This window comes from Coregonus lavaretus (genome assembly GCF_964263955.1).
Source record: "Coregonus lavaretus genome assembly, chromosome: 40".
NCBI classification, from domain to species: Eukaryota; Metazoa; Chordata; class Actinopteri; order Salmoniformes; family Salmonidae; genus Coregonus; species Coregonus lavaretus.
The window spans coordinates 14,203,581-14,228,132 of NC_140027.1; the positions used below are offsets into that span (position 1 = coordinate 14,203,581).

Below are 24,552 nucleotides of genomic sequence, written 5' to 3' on the forward strand. Positions count from 1 at the left end.
GAGGAGTTAGCAGCAAACAGTAATCCTCACGTCTGTCTCTACTCTTCTGCCTGACACACAGTGGAGCCTCGCATATCCAGGAGGCCTAGTAAGTACAACCCTCATGAATCTACTGTTTTTTGCAGGCTGTCATCTATGCTGTAGTATTAGTGGGTTCGTGTGGTTTCAGGGAAAATAAGTCTAAATAGGCACATCTAATCAGTGGTGGAAAAAGTACTCAATAGTCATTCTTGATTAAAGTAAAGATACCTTAATAGAAAATGACTCAAGTAAAAGTGAAAGTCGGTAAAATACTACTTGAGTAAAAGTCTAAAAGTATTTGGTTTTAAATATACTTAAGTATCAAAAGTAAAAGTAAAAGTATAAACCATTTCAAATTCCTTATATTAGGCAAACCAAACGGCACCATTTTATTTAGTTATTGACGGATAGCCAGGGGCACACTCCAACACTCAGACATCATTTACAAACCAAGCGTTTGTGTTTAGTGAGTCCACCAGATCAGAGGCAGTAGGGATGACCAGGGATGTTCTCTTGATAAGTGTGTGAATTGGACAATTTTCCTGTCAAAATGTAATGAGTACTTTTGGGTGTCAGGGAAAATGTATGGAGTAAAAAGTACATTATTTTCTTTAGGAATGTACTGAATTAAAAGTTTTAAAAAACTACTTAAGTATTACTTTAAAGTATTTTTACTTAAGTACTTTACACCACTGCATCTCATAGACTATGGTTGTAGTGGGGTAATATTTGATATGTATGCATATTATATATACCTCACATGCGCTCCGCAATAAGACTACGCAATTAGCCTATTCAAATGTTTATCTCACTCCATAAAGATAGTTAAAATTTGCAAGCAAGCATTAGGCAATGAGTTGACTAGCAAGAATTGATCTGAGAATTGTCTATATCAAAGGCAGATATTTAATTACATTGTAAAATTAATGAATTCACATACAAGGCATAACACTTAAGTTACAAGGCAATTCTGACATTAACAAAGCATAGTTCTAGGCATATAGATCCTAAGGTTAACTTACAAGACAAAGCATGAACATAGATATGTCTACTAGGTTATAGGATTTGAATTGATCATACAACTTTACTCCATGGACTGGATATAGGATAAGGGAGAGAGAACAAAGGCTTTTAATTCTATTTTTAACACCTGAAGGTGTAACCTTCTCAACCCAAAACCAACAACCATTGACCAATGAAACAACACCAAGTTTACAGTAACCTGACCACCAAGGTCCAATCTCCACATGTTGTCACAGCATTTAAAGGCTTGTGAGGGGAATTTGACCAATGTAAATAAGTTAGAATTCCTGAGAGGACCATAAAACCCTTTGCATAGAGTAATTTAGAGTTCACCCTGTACAGATACAAGTTACCACAGAGATCATACATCCATTAGATAACATCAGAGTTATCCTCAGTGAAAAAGTTTCAGATATATACCAAACATGGATACTATGGCATTATTCTGTCACACATTCAATAGTCAGTCCTCTGGATACTGTAGAGAGAGTTACATTTTTGCCCCTCAGAGGGGGAAGGGCTGACTAGTCCTTGGGCGTTGTCCTTTGTGCTTTCCTTGTGTTCCTGGACCATTTGCCAAGCAGCTCCAGGTGTCAGAAAGCACATAAATTAGCGCTGAGCCTACATGGTTTGAATTCCTTTTTAATTAAGAGGTCATCGTTTTTTAATTTGCTAAAGGAACAGGCAGCACTGCAGATCCTGCACTGCAAGTCAACTTCCTTGAAATAAAGGGGAAGAGCAAACATTCACAGACACACATCACCTTTGACCACTCTATAACGACATATGCAAAGTGTGCTCAGCTATCTCAGGGCCTGGGGAGGCATTCAAGGTGTGGATCAGGACTTCTTGGTATGGAACACAATAGATGGATTGGAGCCAAGGGGATTGTCACCCATAAAATGTCTTATTGGTTCAGACTCTTGAGGTTATTATTACAGCATTGAGTTCTGTGAACGGATTGCTTTAAAATAAGTTTAGCCTACAATCTGTACAATGTGTCAATGTTTAAATTCCATTCGGTTTACCAAGGACAATAAAGTTTAATAGCAAAAGTGAAAACCTTTTTACAATCTTTATTGACAAAAAAACATACATGTAATATTGCAAAAAGAGAAGCTTACCTAAAACTAGAACCACGAAGTGTGTAATTTGGTGATAAATGGAAATGTCCTGTAATGGAATGTTTTTGTTGGATTTATAGAGTGGGTCATGTTTATTAGGTCACAGAAAATGAAAAAGAGCATTTGTTTTTGAAAAAGTCCAGGAAGTCCTCCCCTGTTTCAGTCCCCTTTCTTCTGTTTTGTGCTTAATGAACACAACCTAGGCCATTGTTTAACTGTCAAAACATTAAGAACAATGGTGGGGGGGTTTAGTGTTGGTTTTACATGATGGAAGCCTTAATTTAGTTTACAGGGACTTGTCACTTTTGCAGCAGAGCACTGATTGCTTTCAAAACGTCATCCTCACCGTCCTGATATCTAAATGTGCAGTTGTTTGCCAAACAATAAACAAATTGTGCACAACATCGGGGGAAATTAGATCACACAGGAAATTCCTAAAACATAAACATGAATGAGCAAGTAAAGTGATACCGAAACTTTCTGTGCAAACATTTTAATTACACCTACTCAGGGAACCATTCTTTGTGACATTATTACACGTCTAGACTAGTACTGTACACGTGACCAACCAAAACCTAGGACATTAACAATCTTATGCTTCCTTCCGTGTGCTACTAGGATGATTTCAAAACAGGACAGTGAAGGAAATGACATAGCAATGCTTTGGATTTCCAACCTACATGCACATTGCATTTTACCCCGAGTGGCGCAGCAGTCTAAGGCACTGCATTTCAGGCTGTATCACAACTGGCCGTGATTGGGAGTCCCATAGGGCGGTGCACAATTGGCCCAGTGTCGTACAGGTTTGGCCGGTGTAGGCCGTCATTGTAAATAAGATTTTGTTCTTAACTGACTTGCCTAGTTAAATAAAAATAACCAAATTCCCTCATTGGAATTAACCCGCACCTTGAGCGTCACAAATAGAAATGATATGTATTACAGAAACTCAAAATATGCTAAGCATTGTGTTGATGGAGCATGGCTTGAAAGAAAACATTACAGTTTTATTATGTATTACTTATTTGGCTTCATTGCATGATAAGCTCATGCATTAAAATGGTTTTGAACATCCAATAGTGTATGGTATATTCAATTGTTTGCATAAAGAGCGATAACCAATTTAAACAATTGCTGCAATGAATAGCCCATTCAATAAAATGTAACCTCCCTTTGGTAGCTGCTGACACATAAGAGTGTGTTGTGGTTTCCGTCAGACTAGTCCCAGCAGGCAAAGCTAGTTGAAATGATGTCATTACAACTCGTCGAAATCAGGTTGGAATGATGTTATTGCAACCAGTTTTTCCCGCTGAGGTCTTGCAGATACTGCGGCTATTGAAAGACATGTTCAGATAGGTGGTCCTCATTGTTACTTATCAGATGACAGATATAGTTGCCTGACTGGTCTGGTGGTAATGCCACAGCCTCTGGCACACTATTTTCAGGTCTCTCCAGAGATGTTCCATCGGGTTCAGTCCCTGCCGCTGAAAAACATCCCCACAGCATGATGCTGCCACCACTTTGCTTCACCGTAGGGATGGTGCTAGGTTTCCTCCAAACGTAAAGCTTGGCATTCAGGCCAAAGAGTTGAATCTTGGTTTCATCAGACCAGAGAATCTTGTTTCTCATGGTCTAAGAGTCTTTAGGTGCCTTTTGGCAAACTCCAATGAGGAGTGGCTTCCGTCTGGCCACTCTACCATAAAGGCCTGATTGGTGGAGTGCTGCAGAGATGGTTGTCCTTCTGGAAGGTTCTCCCATCTCCACAGAGGAACTCTGGAGCTCTGTCAGAGTGCCTATCGGGTTCTTGGTCACCTCCCTGACCAAGGCCCTTCTCCCCTGATTGCTCAGTTTGGCCGGGCGGCCAGCTCTAGGAAGAGTCTTGGTGGTTCCAAACTTCTTCCATTTAAGAATGATGGAGGCCACTGTGGTCTTGGGGACCTTCAATGCTACATAAATGTTTTGGTACCCTTCCCCAGATCTGTGCCTCGACGCAATCCTGTCTCGGAGCTCTACGGACAATTCCTTCGACATGGCTTGGTTTTTGTTCTGACATGCACTGTCAACTGTGGGACCTTATATATAATTTATTCAGCCTCTTGAGGTTGAAGAGGCACTGTTGTGCCTTCTTCACCACACTGTCTGTGTGGGTGGACCATTTCAGATTGTCAGTGAAGACAGCCAAGAACGCTGCTGCCAACCTTTAACCCAGTAACAATAATGTCACTGACCCATAGAACAAAGGGAAAAGCGTGTTTTATTGTCTAAGGGAGGAGTGTGTTTTATTGTCTATGCATGTTTTACCTCATGACATATAAAAAGCATGAGCTGGCGCACACCCAGATAATATTATTTAGTGTAGAGGTGCTGACTAACAGGGAATAAACTGTAAGCCATTAAAACTAAGAGTTGCACACTCAATATGTATAACCTCCCAGGAATTTCTTGGGTAAAAAACCACCAACGTTTCAGCATCACCGTGCCTTTTTCAGGGTAATGTCATGAATGCTTGAACCAATTAGTGCAACCAATGAAAATAGTGAGGGGTGTGTCGTAATTGCTAGATTGATCAGAATGAATTGAGTGAAACTGTTAAAAGACAATAGCCCACAACATATTGAATATATTATGCCATTGTTATCATTAGCATCAACATACATTGTTTCATTTAATTTCACCTATATATTTAAATATTTCCAATTTCATTAAATGTTTTTGTTAAATGTAATCTTTTGGTTCAACCATAATGCATAATAATCATCATCAACAGGGGGAACATATTGGGTGTACGCTGATAAGCTGTAGAAAGAATACATCCATTTACAAGACCTGTTCACAGAAAATATAATTGGTCATATGCAGGGCCTGAGATCTAAGTCAATATTCAGACCACTAGGGGTCAATATTTTTAAATAGGGTATCCAGTAGGCCTCCCTCTGTAGTAGTAGGATCTCGATGTTACCTCCTCTCCTTGGTAGAGCAACATGCTCAATGCCTGTGTATTTGAGGGAGGAGATGAGATGGTTAGCTTCAACAAAGTGGGCTGCTACTGGATAGCCAGTGTTCTTACACCTGATTGAGCTGCGGTGTTCAGCTATGCGTTGCTTTAATTGTCTTTTCGTTTGTCCTACTTAGGCTTTCGCAGATGTACAAGTGATGAGATAGATTACTCTCTTTCTCTCTCATGAGATGATACCCCTAACAGGGATTTTTCTACCTGTATGTGGGTGTCTGAAGAAGGATGTTTTTGTAGTACTATTGCACGGTGCGCATGAGCCACATTTGTAGTTCCCATTTGGAATGGGTGTCAAGAGTGTCTGAGTGGGCTCAGGGGTCAGGTCAGATCTCACTAAGCTATTACCCCATGACATGACACTCAATGTGAGAGTAAAGTAGAGCCTCTGAATAACATGAACAACTTTTGGTCTTACATGTTAGTAACCTGGAATCTAGAAAGCCAAGCATACAAATACATCTATGATTGCATGGAACGGCATGGGTCATGTTGTGTTCTGCTGCACTATCCAAGTCTACCACTAGAGACATACAGGTATTTTATTCTACGTATTCTGACCAAAGCATGTGAGAGGAGTTGAGCAGTTGGAAACCCCGCTCACCGCTCCAGTGTGCTTTCCTACCGCTCTGCTAAAAACCGCTTCGCATTCACAGGAAAAAAAACTGTCGCTCCGAATTCGCACCATTCATTAAAATCACAATTTAACCAACACCCATCTTAATTTTGTGACTACCTGGACCTACCAATTGGTTTTTAAGTATTGAAACCAAACCATATCGATTTGAATGAAAAGTATTTTAATAAACATGAAAAGGTGAATGTACGAAGCGAACATAATTTCAAATAGGCTACATGTCATATTAAACAGCATATAAACACTCTAAATAGGTCAGGAGCCATACAGAGAGCCTAAGAAGGAACGAAAATGAATTTTTTAGGCTACATTATTTCAATTATTTCAAGGCATTTGCGAGTGAGACACAATAGGCTGGTAGGGACATAAAGCCCTCAGCATTTAAACAACATTTAGTTGTATTAATTCATAATATTCTATAAATTGTGCATATAGGCTGTGACTTACTTAGAATGAAATACAAATTAAACGAAAAACGACTTATTGGTGCCTTTGAATTCATTTTTAGAATTCATTTTTAGAATTCGTTTTTAGAATTCATTTTTAGAAACACGAGTTTGGCCAGTCTGTGGCTTCAGGCTCATGCGATGGTGCCTGGAGAGATGGCCAACAGCGGAGAATATCCTCCTTACACTTACAGAGCCACCCTTTTGGCCACTCTTGCCAGGCTGGGCAGAGATGCAGAGTTTTTATATACAGTGGGGGAAAAAAGTATTTAGTCAGCCACCAATTGTGCAAGTTCTCCCACTTAAAAAGATGAGAGAGGCCTGTAATTTTCATCATAGGTACACGTCAACTATGACAGACAAATTGAGAATTTTTTTTCCAGAAAATCACATTGTAGGATTTTTAATGAATTTATTTGCAAATTATGGTGGAAAATAAGTATTTGGTCACCTACAAACAAGCAAGATTTCTGGCTCTCACAGACCTGTAACTTCTTCTTTAAGAGGCTCCTCTGTCCTCCACTCGTTACCTGTATTAATGGCACTTGTTTGAACTTGTTATCAGTATAAAAGACACCTGTCCACAACCTCAAACAGTCACACTCCAAACTCCACAATGGCCAAGACCAAAGAGCTGTCAAAGGACACCAAAAACAAAATTGTAGACCTGCACCAGGCTGGGAAGACTGAATCTGCAATAGGTAAGCAGCTTGGTTTGAAGAAATCAACTGTGGGAGCAATTATTAGGAAATGGAAGACATACAAGACCACTGATAATCTCCCTTGATCTGGGGCTCCACGCAAGATCTCACCCCGTGGGGTCAAAATGATCACAAGAACGGTGAGCAAAAATCCCAGAACCACACGGGGGGACCTAGTGAATGACCTGCAGAGAGCTGGGACCAAAGTAACAAAGCCTACCATCAGTAACACACTACGCCGCCAGGGACTCAAATCCTGCAGTGCGAGACGTGTCCCCCTGCTTAAGTCAGTACATGTCCAGGCCCGTCTGAAGTGCATTTGGATGATCCAGAAGAGGATTGGGAGAATGTCATATGGTCAGATGAAACCAAAATATCACTTTTTGGTAAAAACTCAACTCGTCATGTTTGGAGGACAAAGAATGCTGAGTTGCATCCAAAGAACACCATACCTACTGTGAAGCATGGGGTTGGAAACATCATGCTTTGGGGCTGTTTTTCTGCAAAGGGACCAGGACGACTGATCCGTGTAAAGGAAAGAATGAATGGGGCCATGTATCGTGAGATTTTGAGTGAAACCCTCCTTCCATCAGCAAGGGCATTGAAGATGAAACGTGGCTGGGTCTTTCAGCATGACAATGATCCCAAACACACCGCCCGGGCAACGAAGGAGTGGCTTCGTAAGAAGCATTTCAAGGTCCTGGAGTGGCCTAGCCAGTCTCCAGATCTCAACCCCATAGAAAATCTTTGGAGGGAGTTGAAAGTCCGTGTTGCCCAGCGACAGCCCCAAAACATCACTGCTCTAGAGGAGATCTGCATGGAGGAATGGGCCAAAATACCAGCAACAGTGTGTGAAAACCTTGTGAAGACTTACAGAAAACGTTTGACCTGTGTCATTGCCAACAAAGGGTATATAACAAAGTATTGAGAAACTTTTGTTATTGACCAAATACTTATTTTCCACCATCATATGCCAATAAATTCATAAAAAATCCTACAATGTGATTTTCTGGAATTTTTTTTCTCATTTTGTCTGTCATAGTTGACGTGTACCTATGATGAAAATTACAGGCCTCTCTCATCTTTTTAAGTGGGAGAACTTGCACAATTGGTGGCTGACTAAATACTTTTTTTCCCCACTGTATATATATATATATATATATATATATATATATATATATATATATATATAGGCAGGCCTAAAGGTTTTGAGGCAAAATAACCCAATCAAAACAGAAAGCTCCTTGAATGTGGGAATATGCCAGGCCTATTAGGGAAAAATCAATTATGGCCTATTTTATAGATAATAGAATGAAAATGAGCAATACATTTAAGAGATCTGATTTTTTGTTTAAATACTTTGCTACAATGACACACTTAGTTATCTACCCACCTCGTTCCTTTCTTTTAGCATGTGTATGTAGCATGCTTTTGGGATACGTGTCTTTTATGATTCTTTAGTTGTGGACACTACATCACCACACTCCCTCTCTTGCTCTTGGTCCTCATCTTTGTAAGTCACCTTGATTTAGCACCTGTGTGTTTTATCAGTTTCTTTATGAAAATATTTAGCGAACTCCATGACAGTACCTAAAGCAAGGGGCTATAGCAGCACACAAGTAGACTACAAATGCATGCCCTGAGCTCGTGAAGTGAGCGCTACTGGAGCGAAATTGCCATGCTCCAGTCAAATTGGGCATGCACCGGTCGTCGCTTCGCTCCAGTTCCACTCCGCTCACGTACTCTGATTCTGACACAGAACGGAAGTACAAGGAAAACAGGATTTTAGATACGGAGAAGAGTATGCATGTGCTGAGGATGTATGCTGTGATGGAGTGCTAAGCTTGCCGAGTAAACTTACCCTTAATTATACCCATTGTGTCCTCATTTTACAGAGCCTACTACACGACAGTTCACCTGCTGCCTAATCATGCAAGACACAGCTAGCTAATATTCATAGATAATGATGCGTAGTCTAATGCATTCCTGAAAATAGCATGGAGACCACGTTTTGAATGTTAGAAATGTTTATCCACACCCTGCATGAAAAACACCCTCTCTACTCCCACAGGCTGTAGTGATGTTGTCCGGCACACAATCTAGCTACCTCTCTAGAGATAAATAGACCTCTGGCTGTATGTCAAGGGTGTGTCCAAAATGGAACCCTATCCTTCAAACTCAACTTTAGACCTCGAAGCCAGTTCCACTGCATTTTTTCATTGTTCCCCTCTAATCAGACTGATTTAGACCTGGGACACCAGGTGTGTGCAATTCATTATCAGGTAGAACAGAAAACCAGCAGGCTCCGGACCTAGTAAAGTAAGAGTTGAATACCCCTGCCCTATAAAGTGCACAAAAAATGTAGTGCACTACATAGGGAATAGGGTGCCATTTGGGACGAAGCCCAAATAACTTTGCTTCTATATTTATTACTTACTTACAACTTAGAACATGATGTTGAGATCCTGTAACCCCATTATGTCTTCCCAACAATAAGACAGTAATGTCAAGGTTTTGATCAGATAGATGGTAAATACTGGTAACTAACACTGTTCCATACACATTTTGCGTAACCGCGGCATTTAAACGAGGCTGCAATGAAAACTAATAGGACTGTAGCGACTGTTTTGGCATCAAAATCCAGGGTGTAAACTACGTTTTTATTCATGCGTTGATTGACATGGTAATAGTATTTGAGAAAATATGAAAAAACGGACCCCTCTGACGCGGTAAGTTACCTTGTGACGTGTCACGACGAAATTTTGAGGGCCTTCCTCTGACACCGCCTGGTTTAGAGGTCCTGGATGGCAGGAAGCTTGGCCCCAGTGATGTACTGGGCCGTACGCACTACCCTCTGTAGTGCCTTGCGGTCGGAGGCCAAGCAGTTGCCATACCAGGCGGTGATGCAACCAGTCAGGATGCTCTCGATGGTACAGCTGTAGAATTTTTTGAGGATCTGAGGACCCATGCCAAATCTTTTCAGTCTCCTGAGGGGGAATTGGCTTTGTCGTGCCCTCTTCACGACTGTCTTGGTGTGTTTGGACCATGATAGTTCGTTGGTGATGTGGACACCAAGGAACTTGAAGCTCTCAACCTGTTCCACTACAGCCCCGTCGATGAGAATGGGGGCATGCTCAGTCCTCTTTTTTTTCCTGTAGTCCACAATCATCTCCTTTGTCTTGGTCACGTTGAGGGAGAGGTTGTTATACTGGCACCACACGGCCAGGTCTCTGACCTCCTCCCTATAGGCTGTCTCATCGTTGTCGGTGATCAGGCCTACCACTGTTGTGTCGTTGGCAAACTTAATGATGGTGTTGGAGTCGTGCCTGGCCATGCAGTCATGGGTGAACAGGGAGTACAGGAGGGGACTGAGCACACACCCCTGAGGGGCCCCCGTGTTGAGGATCAGTGTGGCAGATGTGTTGTTACCTACCCTTACCACCTGGGGGCGGCCCGTCAGGAAGTCCAGGATCCAGTTGCAGAGGGAGGTGTTTAGTCCCAGGATCCATTTAAGTGCTCTTAGGTTTTATAGTTCCCCCGTATTTCCATTTTAAGTCTACACCTTTCCAACAGTTGTCTTAGAATGCTTAAGCAAATAAAGACATTTCACAATGTTACACTGACTGTAGTTGTGGTCCATTTCATTTCTAGTTATTGCAGGAAATTAACTAAAATCATATTACATCTTAAAATCCACAATCAACCAGACAAAAATATAGTCTTCACTTCATTAATGAAATTCATTTAAATTTCACTGATTTAAAATTGCATTTATTTATACCTGCAAACAACTGCAACATCAGGCATATTAGCCCAGTCAAGATGTTTTACAAAGTTAATGCCAAGAAACTGATATGAAATAATACAGCATAAGCAAACAAATAAACGGAAGCCATTCTTCAGAGTAAATCATTAATAAAACATGACCTATTACTAAAGATTTCTAAGTGAAAATGTACCTTTGCAACCTGATATTGTAAAAGAAAAGGAAAACCTTCTCTTGCCAGTATCACTTTGTTTAAGATTATGTATCGGCCGTTTGGCCTTATCATCAAATTATCCCCAGTAACCTGCAACAAGCAAACTCAAATGTAAAGTGCTTTTCCTATTTAAAACAATGATTCTTTATGTCGTTACACAGATTTGAAAGTCAAGATGGAGTCGATCACTAAAGATATGGAAGGGAATGAAAATGGCCATGCACAAGGCACCGGTGCAGTAGCTGGAGTCTTCCTGGAGAAGACTAAGCAGAAGATAACAATATATCAGGCCATGAAGAAACGTCTACTGAAGCCTGGCACAGCGTTGGCCCTGTTGGAGGCCCAGGCTGCCACTGAGGGAATCATAGACCTTATCAATAACCGGAAACTTCCAGTAGAAGAAGCTGTCAAGGAAGGAATAATTGGACCTGAGTTGAGAGAAAAACTCCTTGTTGCAGAGAGAGCCATTGATGGTTACATAGATCCTTATACAAATGAAAAAATATCTGTATTCCAAGCCATACAAAAGGATGTTATTCCAAAAGATTATGGATCCCGGTTGCTTGAGGCACAGATATCCACAAAAGGCCTATTTGACCCTGTTGAAAAGAAATATGTTTCAGTGTACTTAGCGATTGAGAAGGGACACTATGAAAAAGGCTTACTCTCTGACCAGATTGAAGCGCTCAAAGTGTTCTATGATCCAAACTCACAAGAAAATCTCAACTACCCACATCTGATAGAGAAATGCATGGTGGATCCTGACACTGGCTTACTGCTGCTCCCAGTTTGCATCACCTTCAAAGGCCTGCGCAGGGGGGTTTCCTCCACTGAACTCCTGGTGTCAAACATAATTGACAAAGAGACCTATGACGACTTGCAGAAAGGCAAAACAACCACTCAGGATGTGATGCTCATGGAGACTGTGAAAGAGTACCTGGAAGGTAAAGGGGGTATCTCTGGTGTAGCTATGCTCTCATCCAATCAGATAATGAGCATCTATCAAGCCATGAAGCAAGGCATTCTTATGCCTGGAACAGCACTAGTTCTTCTTGAGGCACAGGCTGCCACTGGATTCATGATTGACCCTGTTCAAAACAAGAAATTCAGCGTGGACGAAGCTATTAAAAACAAAGTTGTGGGCCCTGACTACCATGCTAAACTGCTCTCGGCTGAGCGGGCAGTCACGGGATACAAAGACCCTTACACAAGTGAAACAATATCCCTGTTTCAGGCACTGTCAAAGGACCTAATCGTGAAGGAGCATGGGATTCGCTTACTGGAAGCTCAAATCGCCACAGGAGGAATAATTGATCCCATCAACAGTCACAGACTTCCCGTGGACGTAGCCTACAAGCGAGGTTTCTTTGATGAAGCCATGAATACAATACTTGCAGACTCAGGAGACGACACCAAAGGATTCTTTGATCCAAACACAAAGGAAAATTTGACGTACCTTCAGCTGATGGAACGATGTGTCATCGACCCAGCCACTGGACTCTGCCTGCTTCCTCTTATGGAACAGTCAGGTGGTCAGAATCATAATTTCATCGACTATCAAACCAAACTTAACTTAAAAGAAGTGAGAGTGAGGGTGACTTGTGGGAAGTACATGGGAATGATTGTATCCCTTTGGGAATTGGTGATGTCAGAGTACTTCAACGAACATCAGAGGCAAGACATCATTCGGCAATACACGCAGGGACACCTTCCAATGAAGATGATCATCAGAAAAATTATGGAGGTTATAGAGCAATCAGTGAAAACAACCAACGTTGTCTTCGAAGGAATCCGGGAGACTGTCACAGCAAAGCAGCTGGTAGAGGCAGATATCATTAGCGAGAATGTCCTGGAGGAACTCAACAAGGGGAAGAAGACCGTGAAGGAGGTCACAGAGGATGAAACTGTTAAAATGTACTTACAAGGGAAAGACAGCATTGCAGGTGTTTTGCTTCCTGATTCTCAGATCATGACAATCTACCAGGCCAGACGAAAGGGAAAGCTGATGCCAGGAACTGCACTGATTTTACTGGAAGCTCAAGCAGCAACAGGCTTCATCATTGACCCTATTGCCAATAGAAAGTTTTCAGTGGATGAGGCAGTGAAGGCAAACATAGTGGGGCCTGACCTTCATGGAAAGCTGCGTTCAGCAGAGAAAGCAGTGACTGGTTACAAAGATCCATACACTGGCAAAACCATCTCTCTGTTCCAAGCCATGCAGAAAGACCTCATCTTACAAGACCACGGAATTCGTCTGCTGGAGGCACAGATTGCCACTGGAGGAATCATTGACCCTCTTAACAGCCATCGTATTCCTGTCCATGTAGCCTACAAGAGGGGATATTTCAATGAGGAAATGAATCAGATTCTTGATGATCCAAGTGATGACACAAAGGGCTTCTTTGACCCCAACACTCATGAAAACCTCACATACCTGAAGCTCATGGCCAGGTGTGTCACTGATCCAAGCACAGGCCTTTGTCTTCTGCCCCTCAAAGGCAAAAGCAACAGAGTCAACATACAAGATCACATAAAGGAGACTTTCCAAGCTACAAATGTCACTGTTAAGTATGGCAGGTTCAGCTGCAAGCATGTAACACTCTGGGATCTCATCAACTCTGAATATCTGTGTGAGGACAAAAGGCAGGAGTTATTAAAACTGTACAAGTCAAAGATGATCACAATCAAGGAAATCATTGTAATTATCCTGGAAATCATTGAAAGCAAGGAGATAAAGTGGCAAGCTGGTCTGAACTTTGAGGGTCTGAGGGGGAATGTTTCTGTTGTGGACCTTTTGAGGTTGGAAATTGTGGACGAAAAGACATACAAAAGTCTGATTGAAGGGAAACTGACCAACAAGGATATAATGAAGATAGACACTGTTAGAACCTATCTGAGAGGAAACAGCTGTGTAGCCGGGGTGATACTCCAACCCTCCAGTCAAAAACTGAGCATCTATGAGGCCAAGAAAAAGGGCGTCCTGACTCCTGGTACTGCGCTCTCTCTTCTGGAAGCACAAGCTGCCACAGGCTTTATCATTGACCCTCTTCATAACCAGAAACTGACTGTGGACCAGGCTCTGAAAGAGAAGGTAATTGGCCCAGAACTGTTCGAAAAGCTCTTATCAGCAGAGAAGGCAGTAACTGGCTACACAGACCCCTACACTGATAAAAAAATCTCACTCTTCCAAGCCATGAAAAAAGATCTGATCCTACAGCAGCATGGCATTCGTTTACTTGAAGCCCAGATTGCAACAGGTGGCATCATTGACCCATTGAAGTGTCTTCATTTGCCCCTTGAAGTTGCTTACAGAGAGGGATACTTTGATGCGGAGCTTAATCAAATCCTGACAGATCCCAGTGATGACACCAAGGGATTTTTTGACCCAAGGACACAAGCAAACTTGACCTACATGGAAATGATGGAGCAGTGCATAAAGGACCCAGAGACGGGTCTGCTTCTTCTGCCACTGATGGACAAAACTAAAACACAGGATAAAACTGAGAAAATGTACTCAGACGCTGAGATAAAGCAGGAGTTTGAAAAGACAACTGTTAGCATTTCAGTAGGGCGTTATTCAGGAAAGACAGTCTCTCTTTGGTATTTGATTCACTCTGGATACTTTACTGATGATCAGAGACTCCAGTTCCTTGATAAATACAGAACAAAGAAGGTAACCATACAAGTAATAATCACTTTGGTCATTTCCACCATTACAAAACTGGAGAAGAATGAAACTCTGAAAACAACAATAGGTTTGAGAAAGCCAGTCTCTGCAAAACAACTATTGAAATCAAGCATAATTGATGCCAGTACCTTCAAGAGTTTGGAGGAAGGAAATGTAACTCTTGAACAAGTGACCCAACTGGAATCTGTGAAGCAATATCTAAGGGGTACAGGAAGTATTGCTGGAGTCCGGATTCTTCCATCCAAAAAAGTAATGAGCATTTATGAGGCAAGGACGCAAGGTCTGCTAACACCTGGTACTGCACTGATACTGCTTGAGGCTCAGGCTGCAACAGGGTTTGTCATCGATCCAATCAAGAACAAATATCTATCTGTTGATGAGGCCGCAAGAGAACAACTAATTGGACTAGAAATACATGAAAAACTACTCTCAGCTGAACGAGCAGTCACTGGATATGTAGATCCATACACAGATGCCACAATATCTTTATTTGAAGCCATGAAAAAAGATCTGATCGAGAAAGGCCATGGGATACATCTGCTGGAAGCACAAATTGCAACAGGGGGAATAATTGACCCAGTCAACAGCTACAGGATACCTGCTCATGTCGCCATGAAAAAAGGCTACCTTGATGAAGAAACAAGTGAAGCAATGTCTAATCCAAATGATGACACGAAAGGATTCTTAGACCCCATAACCAAGGAAAACCTAACATACCTTCAGCTAAGAGAGAGGTGTGAAAAGGATTCTCAGACAGGACTTTTACTCCTACCAATACATGAAGAAAGGGGATATGACTTTCACACCGATGAACAAACAGAACAGGAATTCAAAGACAAAACTGTGGTCATCAATGCAGGTAAATTTGAAGACAAAGAAGTGTCACTGTGGGATGTGTTAATCTCTGAATACATTCCAAAACTAAAGAGAGAGCAGCTCTTGAAACAATACAAGACAAGATCATCGACAATGAAAGAGATAATAGAAATAGTCATCATAATAATACAGGAAGTGACATCAAAACAAATCAAGTTCAAAGGACTGAGGAAGCAGGTTTCAGCAAGTGAGCTTTATGAGTCAAAAATAATCTCAAAGGAACTGTTTACTCAGATTATCCATGGAGAAGTTACTGAAGAGACTGTTGGCAAATTGGAATGTATTCAAAAGTACCTTGGGGCAACAAATTGCATTGCAGGAGTAAGAATTGAATCCACCAAAAAGATCATGAGCATCTATGAGGCCAAAACCAAAGGTTTTCTGACTCCTGGAACCTCTCTGGTTCTGCTGGAGGCTCAGGCTGCCACTGGATTTGTCATTGACCCAGTGAAGAACAAGAAGCTCTCTGTAGAAGAGTCAGCCGCTCAAGGTTTAGTTGGGAATGAGTGGAAGAACAAACTGCTTTCAGCAGAGAGGGCAGTCACTGGATACAAAGATCCCTACACAGGAAACACTATTTCCTTGTTCCAGGCCTTGAAAAAGGATCTAATTGTCAAGGACCATGGAATTCGCCTTCTTGAGGCACAGATTGCAACTGGTGGAATCATCGATCCAGTGTACAGTCATAGAGTGCCAGTAGAGGTGGCGTACCAGAGAGGATACTTTGATGAGGAAATGAACCAGATCCTCGATGACCCTGACGATGACACCAAGGGCTTTTTTGACCCCAACACACAAGAGAACCTCACCTACCTGCAGCTTGTGGAGAGGTGTGTGAGAGACCCAGATACTGGCCTTAGCTTACTCGTAATCGTCAAGAAAGGAGAGTTCTACTTCTTCATTGATGAGCAAACCAAGACCATTCTAAAGGCTATGACAACAACTAAGGCCGGAGGCAAATTCCAAGGACAGAAAGTGTCTCTATGGGATCTCCTCTACTCAAAATACATCACCGAGGAGAGAAGGAGAGAGCTTGTGCAGCAGTTTAAATCTGGAGCAATCACTATTGAACGCTTCATGGAGATTATACTAACAATTATTCAACAAAAGACTACCACCACAACAACCACAACATCTTCAATGACAACATGTACACCACCACCTGAGACAAAGTCAGAGAAAACAACCATTACCACAACAACCACAGAGACAAGCTTCCATGGTATCAGGAAGAATGTCACCGCTAGCGAGCTGCTTGACTCAAAAATCATTGACAAGAAACTCTATGAAGACCTCAATACAGGAAAAGTCACAGTGAACCAAGTGAGTGAAATGGACTCAGTACGCAAGTACTTGGAGGGAACTAATAGCATTGCAGGTGTATATGTTCAGTCCACCAAACAGACCATGAGCATCTATGAGGCCAAATCCAAAGGTCTTCTGACTCCTGGAACCTCTCTGGTTCTGCTGGAGGCTCAGGCTGCCACTGGATTTGTCATTGACCCAGTGAAGAACAAGAAGCTCTCTGTAGAAGAGTCAGCCGCTCAAGGTTTAGTTGGGAATGAGTGGAAGAACAAACTGCTTTCAGCAGAGAGGGCAGTCACTGGATACAAAGATCCCTACACAGGAAACACTATTTCCTTGTTCCAGGCCTTGAAAAAGGATCTAATTGTCAAGGACCATGGAATTCGCCTTCTTGAGGCACAGATTGCAACTGGTGGAATCATCGATCCAGTGTACAGTCATAGAGTGCCAGTAGAGGTGGCGTACCAGAGAGGATACTTTGATGAGGAAATGAACCAGATCCTCGATGACCCTGACGATGACACCAAGGGCTTTTTTGACCCCAACACACAAGAGAACCTCACCTACCTGCAGCTTGTGGAGAGGTGTGTGAGAGACCCAGATACTGGCCTTAGCTTACTCGTAATCGTCAAGAAAGGAGAGTTCTACTTCTTCATTGATGAGCAAACCAAGACCATTCTAAAGGCTATGACAACAACTAAGGCCGGAGGCAAATTCCAAGGACAGAAAGTGTCTCTATGGGATCTCCTCTACTCAAAATACATCACCGAGGAGAGAAGGAGAGAGCTTGTGCAGCAGTTTAAATCTGGAGCAATCACTATTGAACGCTTCATGGAGATTATACTAACAATTATTCAACAAAAGACTACCACCACAACAACCACAACATCTTCAATGACAACATGTACACCACCACCTGAGACAAAGTCAGAGAAAACAACCATTACCACAACAACCACAGAGACAAGCTTCCATGGTATCAGGAAGAATGTCACCGCTAGCGAGCTGCTTGACTCAAAAATCATTGACAAGAAACTCTATGAAGACCTCAATACAGGAAAAGTCACAGTGAACCAAGTGAGTGAAATGGACTCAGTACGCAAGTACTTGGAGGGAACTAATAGCATTGCAGGTGTATATGTTCAGTCCACCAAACAGACCATGAGCATCTATGAGGCCAAATCCAAAGGTCTTCTGACTCCTGGAACCTCTCTGGTTCTGCTGGAGGCTCAGGCTGCCACTGGATTTGTCATTGACCCAGTGAAGAACAAGAAGCTCTCTGTAGAAGAGTCAGCCGCTCAAGGTTTAGTTGGGAATGAGTGGAAGAACAAACTGCTTTCAGCAGAGAGGGCAGTCACTGGATACAAAGATCCCTACACAGGAAACACTATTTCCTTGTTCCAGGCCTTGAAAAAGGATCTAATTGTCAAGGACCATGGAATTCGCCTTCTTGAGGCACAGATTGCAACTGGTGGAATCATCGATCCAGTGTACAGTCATAGAGTGCCAGTAGAGGTGGCGTACCAGAGAGGATACTTTGATGAGGAAATGAACCAGATCCTCGATGACCCTGACGATGACACCAAGGGCTTTTTTGACCCCAACACACAAGAGAACCTCACCTACCTGCAGCTTGTGGAGAGGTGTGTGAGAGACCCAGATACTGGCCTTAGCTTACTCGTAATCGTCAAGAAAGGAGAGTTCTACTTCTTCATTGATGAGCAAACCAAGACCATTCTAAAGGCTATGACAACAACTAAGGCCGGAGGCAAATTCCAAGGACAGAAAGTGTCTCTATGGGATCTCCTCTACTCAAAATACATCACCGAGGAGAGAAGGAGAGAGCTTGTGCAGCAGTTTAAATCTGGAGCAATCACTATTGAACGCTTCATGGAGATCATACTAACAATTATTCAACAAAAGACTACCACCACAACAACCACAACATCTTCAATGACAACATGTACACCACCACCTGAGACAAAGTCAGAGAAAACAACCATTACCACAACAACCACAGAGACAAGCTTCCATGGTATCAGGAAGAATGTCACCGCTAGCGAGCTGCTTGACTCAAAAATCATTGACAAGAAACTCTATGAAGACCTCAATACAGGAAAAGTCACAGTGAACCAAGTGAGTGAAATGGACTCAGTACGCAAGTACTTGGAGGGAACTAATAGCATTGCAGGTGTATATGTTCAGTCCACCAAACAGACCATGAGCATCTATGAGGCCAAATCCAAAGGTCTTCTGACTCCTGGAACCTCTCTGGTTCTGCTGGAGGCTCAGGCTGCCACTGGATTTGTCATTGACCCAGTGAAGAACAAGAAGCTCTCTGTAGAAGAGTCAGCCGCTCAAGGTTTAGTTGGGAATGAGTGGAAGAACAAACTGCTTTCAGCAGAGAGGGCAGTCACTGGATACAAAGATCCCTACACAGGAAACACTATTTCCTTGTTCCAGGCCTTGAAAAAGGATCTAATTGTCAAGGACCATGGAATTCGCCTTCTTGAGGCACAGATTGCAACTGGTGGAATCATCGATCCAGTGTACAGTCATAGAGTGCCAGTAGAGGTGGCGTACCAGAGAGGATACTTTGATGAGGAAATGAACCAGATCCTCGATGACCCTGACGATGACACCAAGGGCTTTTTTGACCCCAACACACAAGAGAACCTCACCTACCTGCAGCTTGTGGAGAGGTGTGTGAGAGACCCAGATACTGGCCTTAGCTTACTCGTAATCGTCAAGAAAGGAGAGTTCTACTTCTTCATTGATGAGCAAACCAAGACCATTCTAAAGGCTATGACAACAACTAAGGCCGGAGGCAAATTCCAAGGACAGAAAGTGTCTCTATGGGATCTCCTCTACTCAAAATACATCACCGAGGAGAGAAGGAGAGAGCTTGTGCAGCAGTTTAAATCTGGAGCAATCACTATTGAACGCTTCATGGAGATTATACTAACAATTATTCAACAAAAGACTACCACCACAACAACCACAACATCTTCAATGACAACATGTACACCACCACCTGAGACAAAGTCAGAGAAAACAACCATTACCACAACAACCACAGAGACAAGCTTCCATGGTATCAGGAAGAATGTCACCGCTAGCGAGCTGCTTGACTCAAAAATCATTGACAAGAAACTCTATGAAGACCTCAATACAGGAAAAGTCACAGTGAACCAAGTGAGTGAAATGGACTCAGTACGCAAGTACTTGGAGGGAACTAATAGCATTGCAGGTGTATATGTTCAGTCCACCAAACAGACCATGAGCATCTATGAGGCCAAATCCAAAGGTCTTCTGACTCCTGGAACCTCTCTGGTTCTGCTGGAGGCTCAGGCTGCCACTGGATTTGTCATTGACCCAGTGAAGAACAAGAAGCTCTCTGTAGAAGAGTCAGCCGCTCAAGGTTTAGTTGGGAATGAGTGGAAGAACAAACTGCTTTCAGCAGAGAGGGCAGTCACTGGATACAAAGATCCCTACACAGGAAACACTATTTCCTTGTTCCAGGCCTTGAAAAAGGATCTAATTGTCAAGGACCATGGAATTCGCCTTCTTGAGGCACAGATTGCAACTGGTGGAATCATCGATCCAGTGTACAGTCATAGAGTGCCAGTAGAGGTGGCGTACCAGAGAGGATACTTTGATGAGGAAATGAACCAGATCCTCGATGACCCTGACGATGACACCAAGGGCTTTTTTGACCCCAACACACAAGAGAACCTCACCTACCTGCAGCTTGTGGAGAGGTGTGTGAGAGACCCAGATACTGGCCTTAGCTTACTCGTAATCGTCAAGAAAGGAGAGTTCTACTTCTTCATTGATGAGCAAACCAAGACCATTCTAAAGGCTATGACAACAACTAAGGCCGGAGGCAAATTCCAAGGACAGAAAGTGTCTCTATGGGATCTCCTCTACTCAAAATACATCACCGAGGAGAGAAGGAGAGAGCTTGTGCAGCAGTTTAAATCTGGAGCAATCACTATTGAACGCTTCATGGAGATTATACTAACAATTATTCAACAAAAGACTACCACCACAACAACCACAACATCTTCAATGACAACATGTACACCACCACCTGAGACAAAGTCAGAGAAAACAACCATTACCACAACAACCACAGAGACAAGCTTCCATGGTATCAGGAAGAATGTCACCGCTAGCGAGCTGCTTGACTCAAAAATCATTGACAAGAAACTCTATGAAGACCTCAATACAGGAAAAGTCACAGTGAACCAAGTGAGTGAAATGGACTCAGTACGCAAGTACTTGGAGGGAACTAATAGCATTGCAGGTGTATATGTTCAGTCCACCAAACAGACCATGAGCATCTATGAGGCCAAATCCAAAGGTCTTCTGACTCCTGGAACCTCTCTGGTTCTGCTGGAGGCTCAGGCTGCCACTGGATTTGTCATTGACCCAGTGAAGAACAAGAAGCTCTCTGTAGAAGAGTCAGCCGCTCAAGGTTTAGTTGGGAATGAGTGGAAGAACAAACTGCTTTCAGCAGAGAGGGCAGTCACTGGATACAAAGATCCCTACACAGGAAACACTATTTCCTTGTTCCAGGCCTTGAAAAAGGATCTAATTGTCAAGGACCATGGAATTCGCCTTCTTGAGGCACAGATTGCAACTGGTGGAATCATCGATCCAGTGTACAGTCATAGAGTGCCAGTAGAGGTGGCGTACCAGAGAGGATACTTTGATGAGGAAATGAACCAGATCCTCGATGACCCTGACGATGACACCAAGGGCTTTTTTGACCCCAACACACAAGAGAACCTCACCTACCTGCAGCTTGTGGAGAGGTGTGTGAGAGACCCAGATACTGGCCTTAGCTTACTCGTAATCGTCAAGAAAGGAGAGTTCTACTTCTTCATTGATGAGCAAACCAAGACCATTCTAAAGGCTATGACAACAACTAAGGCCGGAGGCAAATTCCAAGGACAGAAAGTGTCTCTATGGGATCTCCTCTACTCAAAATACATCACCGAGGAGAGAAGGAGAGAGCTTGTGCAGCAGTTTAAATCTGGAGCAATCACTATTGAACGCTTCATGGAGATTATACTAACAATTATTCAACAAAAGACTACCACCACAACAACCACAACATCTTCAATGACAACATGTACACCACCACCTGAGACAAAGTCAGAGAAAACAACCATTACCACAACAACCACAGAGACAAGCTTCCATGGTATCAGGAAGAATGTCACCGCTAGCGAGCTGCTTGACTCAAAAATCATTGACAAGAAACTCTATGAAGACCTCAATACAGGAAAAGTCACAGTGAACCAAGTGAGTGAAATGGACTCAGTACGCAAGTACTTGGAGGGAACTAATAGCATTGCAGGTGTATATGTTCAGTCCACCAAACAGACCATGAGCATCTATGAGGCCAAATCCAAAGGTCTTCTGACTCCTGGAACCTCTCTGGTTCTGCTGGAGGCTCAGGCTGCCACTGGATTTGTCATTGACCCAGTGAAGAACAAGAAGCTCTCTGTAGAAGAGTCAGCCGCTCAAGGTTTAGTTGGGAATGAGTGGAAGAACAAACTGCTTTCAGCAGAGAGGGCAGTCACTGGATACAAAGATCCCTACACAGGAAACACTATTTCCTTGTTCCAGGCCTTGAAAAAGGATCTAATTGTCAAGGACCATGGAATTCGCCTTCTTGAGGCACAGATTGCAACTGGTGGAATCATCGATCCAGTGTACAGTCATAGAGTGCCAGTAGAGGTGGCGTACCAGAGAGGATACTTTGATGAGGAAATGAACCAGATCCTCGATGACCCTGACGATGACACCAAGGGCTTTTTTGACCCCAACACACAAGAGAACCTCACCTACCTGCAGCTTGTGGAGAGGTGTGTGAGAGACCCAGATACTGGCCTTAGCTTACTCGTAATCGTCAAGAAAGGAGAGTTCTACTTCTTCATTGATGAGCAAACCAAGACCATTCTAAAGGCTATGACAACAACTAAGGCCGGAGGCAAATTCCAAGGACAGAAAGTGTCTCTATGGGATCTCCTCTACTCAAAATACATCACCGAGGAGAGAAGGAGAGAGCTTGTGCAGCAGTTTAAATCTGGAGCAATCACTATTGAACGCTTCATGGAGATTATACTAACAATTATTCAACAAAAGACTACCACCACAACAACCACAACATCTTCAATGACAACATGTACACCACCACCTGAGACAAAGTCAGAGAAAACAACCATTACCACAACAACCACAGAGACAAGCTTCCATGGTATCAGGAAGAATGTCACCGCTAGCGAGCTGCTTGACTCAAAAATCATTGACAAGAAACTCTATGAAGACCTCAATACAGGAAAAGTCACAGTGAACCAAGTGAGTGAAATGGACTCAGTACGCAAGTACTTGGAGGGAACTAATAGCATTGCAGGTGTATATGTTCAGTCCACCAAACAGACCATGAGCATCTATGAGGCCAAATCCAAAGGTCTTCTGACTCCTGGAACCTCTCTGGTTCTGCTGGAGGCTCAGGCTGCCACTGGATTTGTCATTGACCCAGTGAAGAACAAGAAGCTCTCTGTAGAAGAGTCAGCCGCTCAAGGTTTAGTTGGGAATGAGTGGAAGAACAAACTGCTTTCAGCAGAGAGGGCAGTCACTGGATACAAAGATCCCTACACAGGAAACACTATTTCCTTGTTCCAGGCCTTGAAAAAGGATCTAATTGTCAAGGACCATGGAATTCGCCTTCTTGAGGCACAGATTGCAACTGGTGGAATCATCGATCCAGTGTACAGTCATAGAGTGCCAGTAGAGGTGGCGTACCAGAGAGGATACTTTGATGAGGAAATGAACCAGATCCTCGATGACCCTGACGATGACACCAAGGGCTTTTTTGACCCCAACACACAAGAGAACCTCACCTACCTGCAGCTTGTGGAGAGGTGTGTGAGAGACCCAGATACTGGCCTTAGCTTACTGTCCCTGAATAAATGAGCTGATAATGATTTTTTCCAGAATCCTACAATTGTCTTGTAAGATGTGCAGATATAATTCAAAAGTATTTTCATATAATTTTACATTACATTTTATTAAATGTAATTCCTTTCATTGTTGATGGTACCCAATTATTCTGAATTGAATATATTAAAAGCGATTTCGGAAGTGAATTTTGTTATTGTGAAGTAATCCACAATTATACTTTATCTGAGATATTGTGTACATGCAATAAATGCCAATGCTAATGTTAGCAAAAAGGTAAAAAACAGTTATGTTTATTGATATCAATGTGGCACACATAAGATTACATTTTGCTTGACTCTGTGCCCTTAAACAGGAATGATGAGAATGGTAAAGTAAAGATAAGAGAAGTCGAGTGTGCATAAAATGTTTAATAAATTAATGAGATTCATAATCACAATTTAATCTGACCTGATTCCAGCAGATTTATCCTCTTGTCTGTCAGACCTCTGTCTTTTTTCTTGAAAAGAGACAAACCCATAAGTAAAGAAAAGTCATCCACTGAAGTAGCAATATACTTACCCCGCCTAAAAACATACTGGTATATTCATTTCCAGAGTGAGTCTATGCCTCCCTCTTGTGGATAACTTGGCACTACTAGAACTATGAGAAACACTTGTGATACATTCACATACACGATTATGATTATATACATTCTTTGAGTTTTTTACAGATTAGCCCAAATTTTACAGATTAGCCCAAATTTTCATCACTAATCTGCATCACCACA

General features: G+C 42.5%; 1 protein-coding gene across 1 annotated transcript; it reads left to right on the forward strand.

Annotated features, from left to right (window-relative positions):
- eppk1 (epiplakin 1) lies at positions 1 to 24,230 on the forward strand. The gene is made up of 2 exons (XM_084157079.1): positions 1 to 88; positions 11,101 to 24,230. Exon 2 carries the CDS (start codon positions 11,115 to 11,117, stop codon positions 23,796 to 23,798), a length of 12,684 nt encoding a protein of 4,227 aa, XP_084013205.1. The 5' UTR covers positions 1 to 88; positions 11,101 to 11,114; the 3' UTR covers positions 23,799 to 24,230.
- The last annotated feature ends 322 nt before the right edge of the window (positions 24,231 to 24,552 follow it).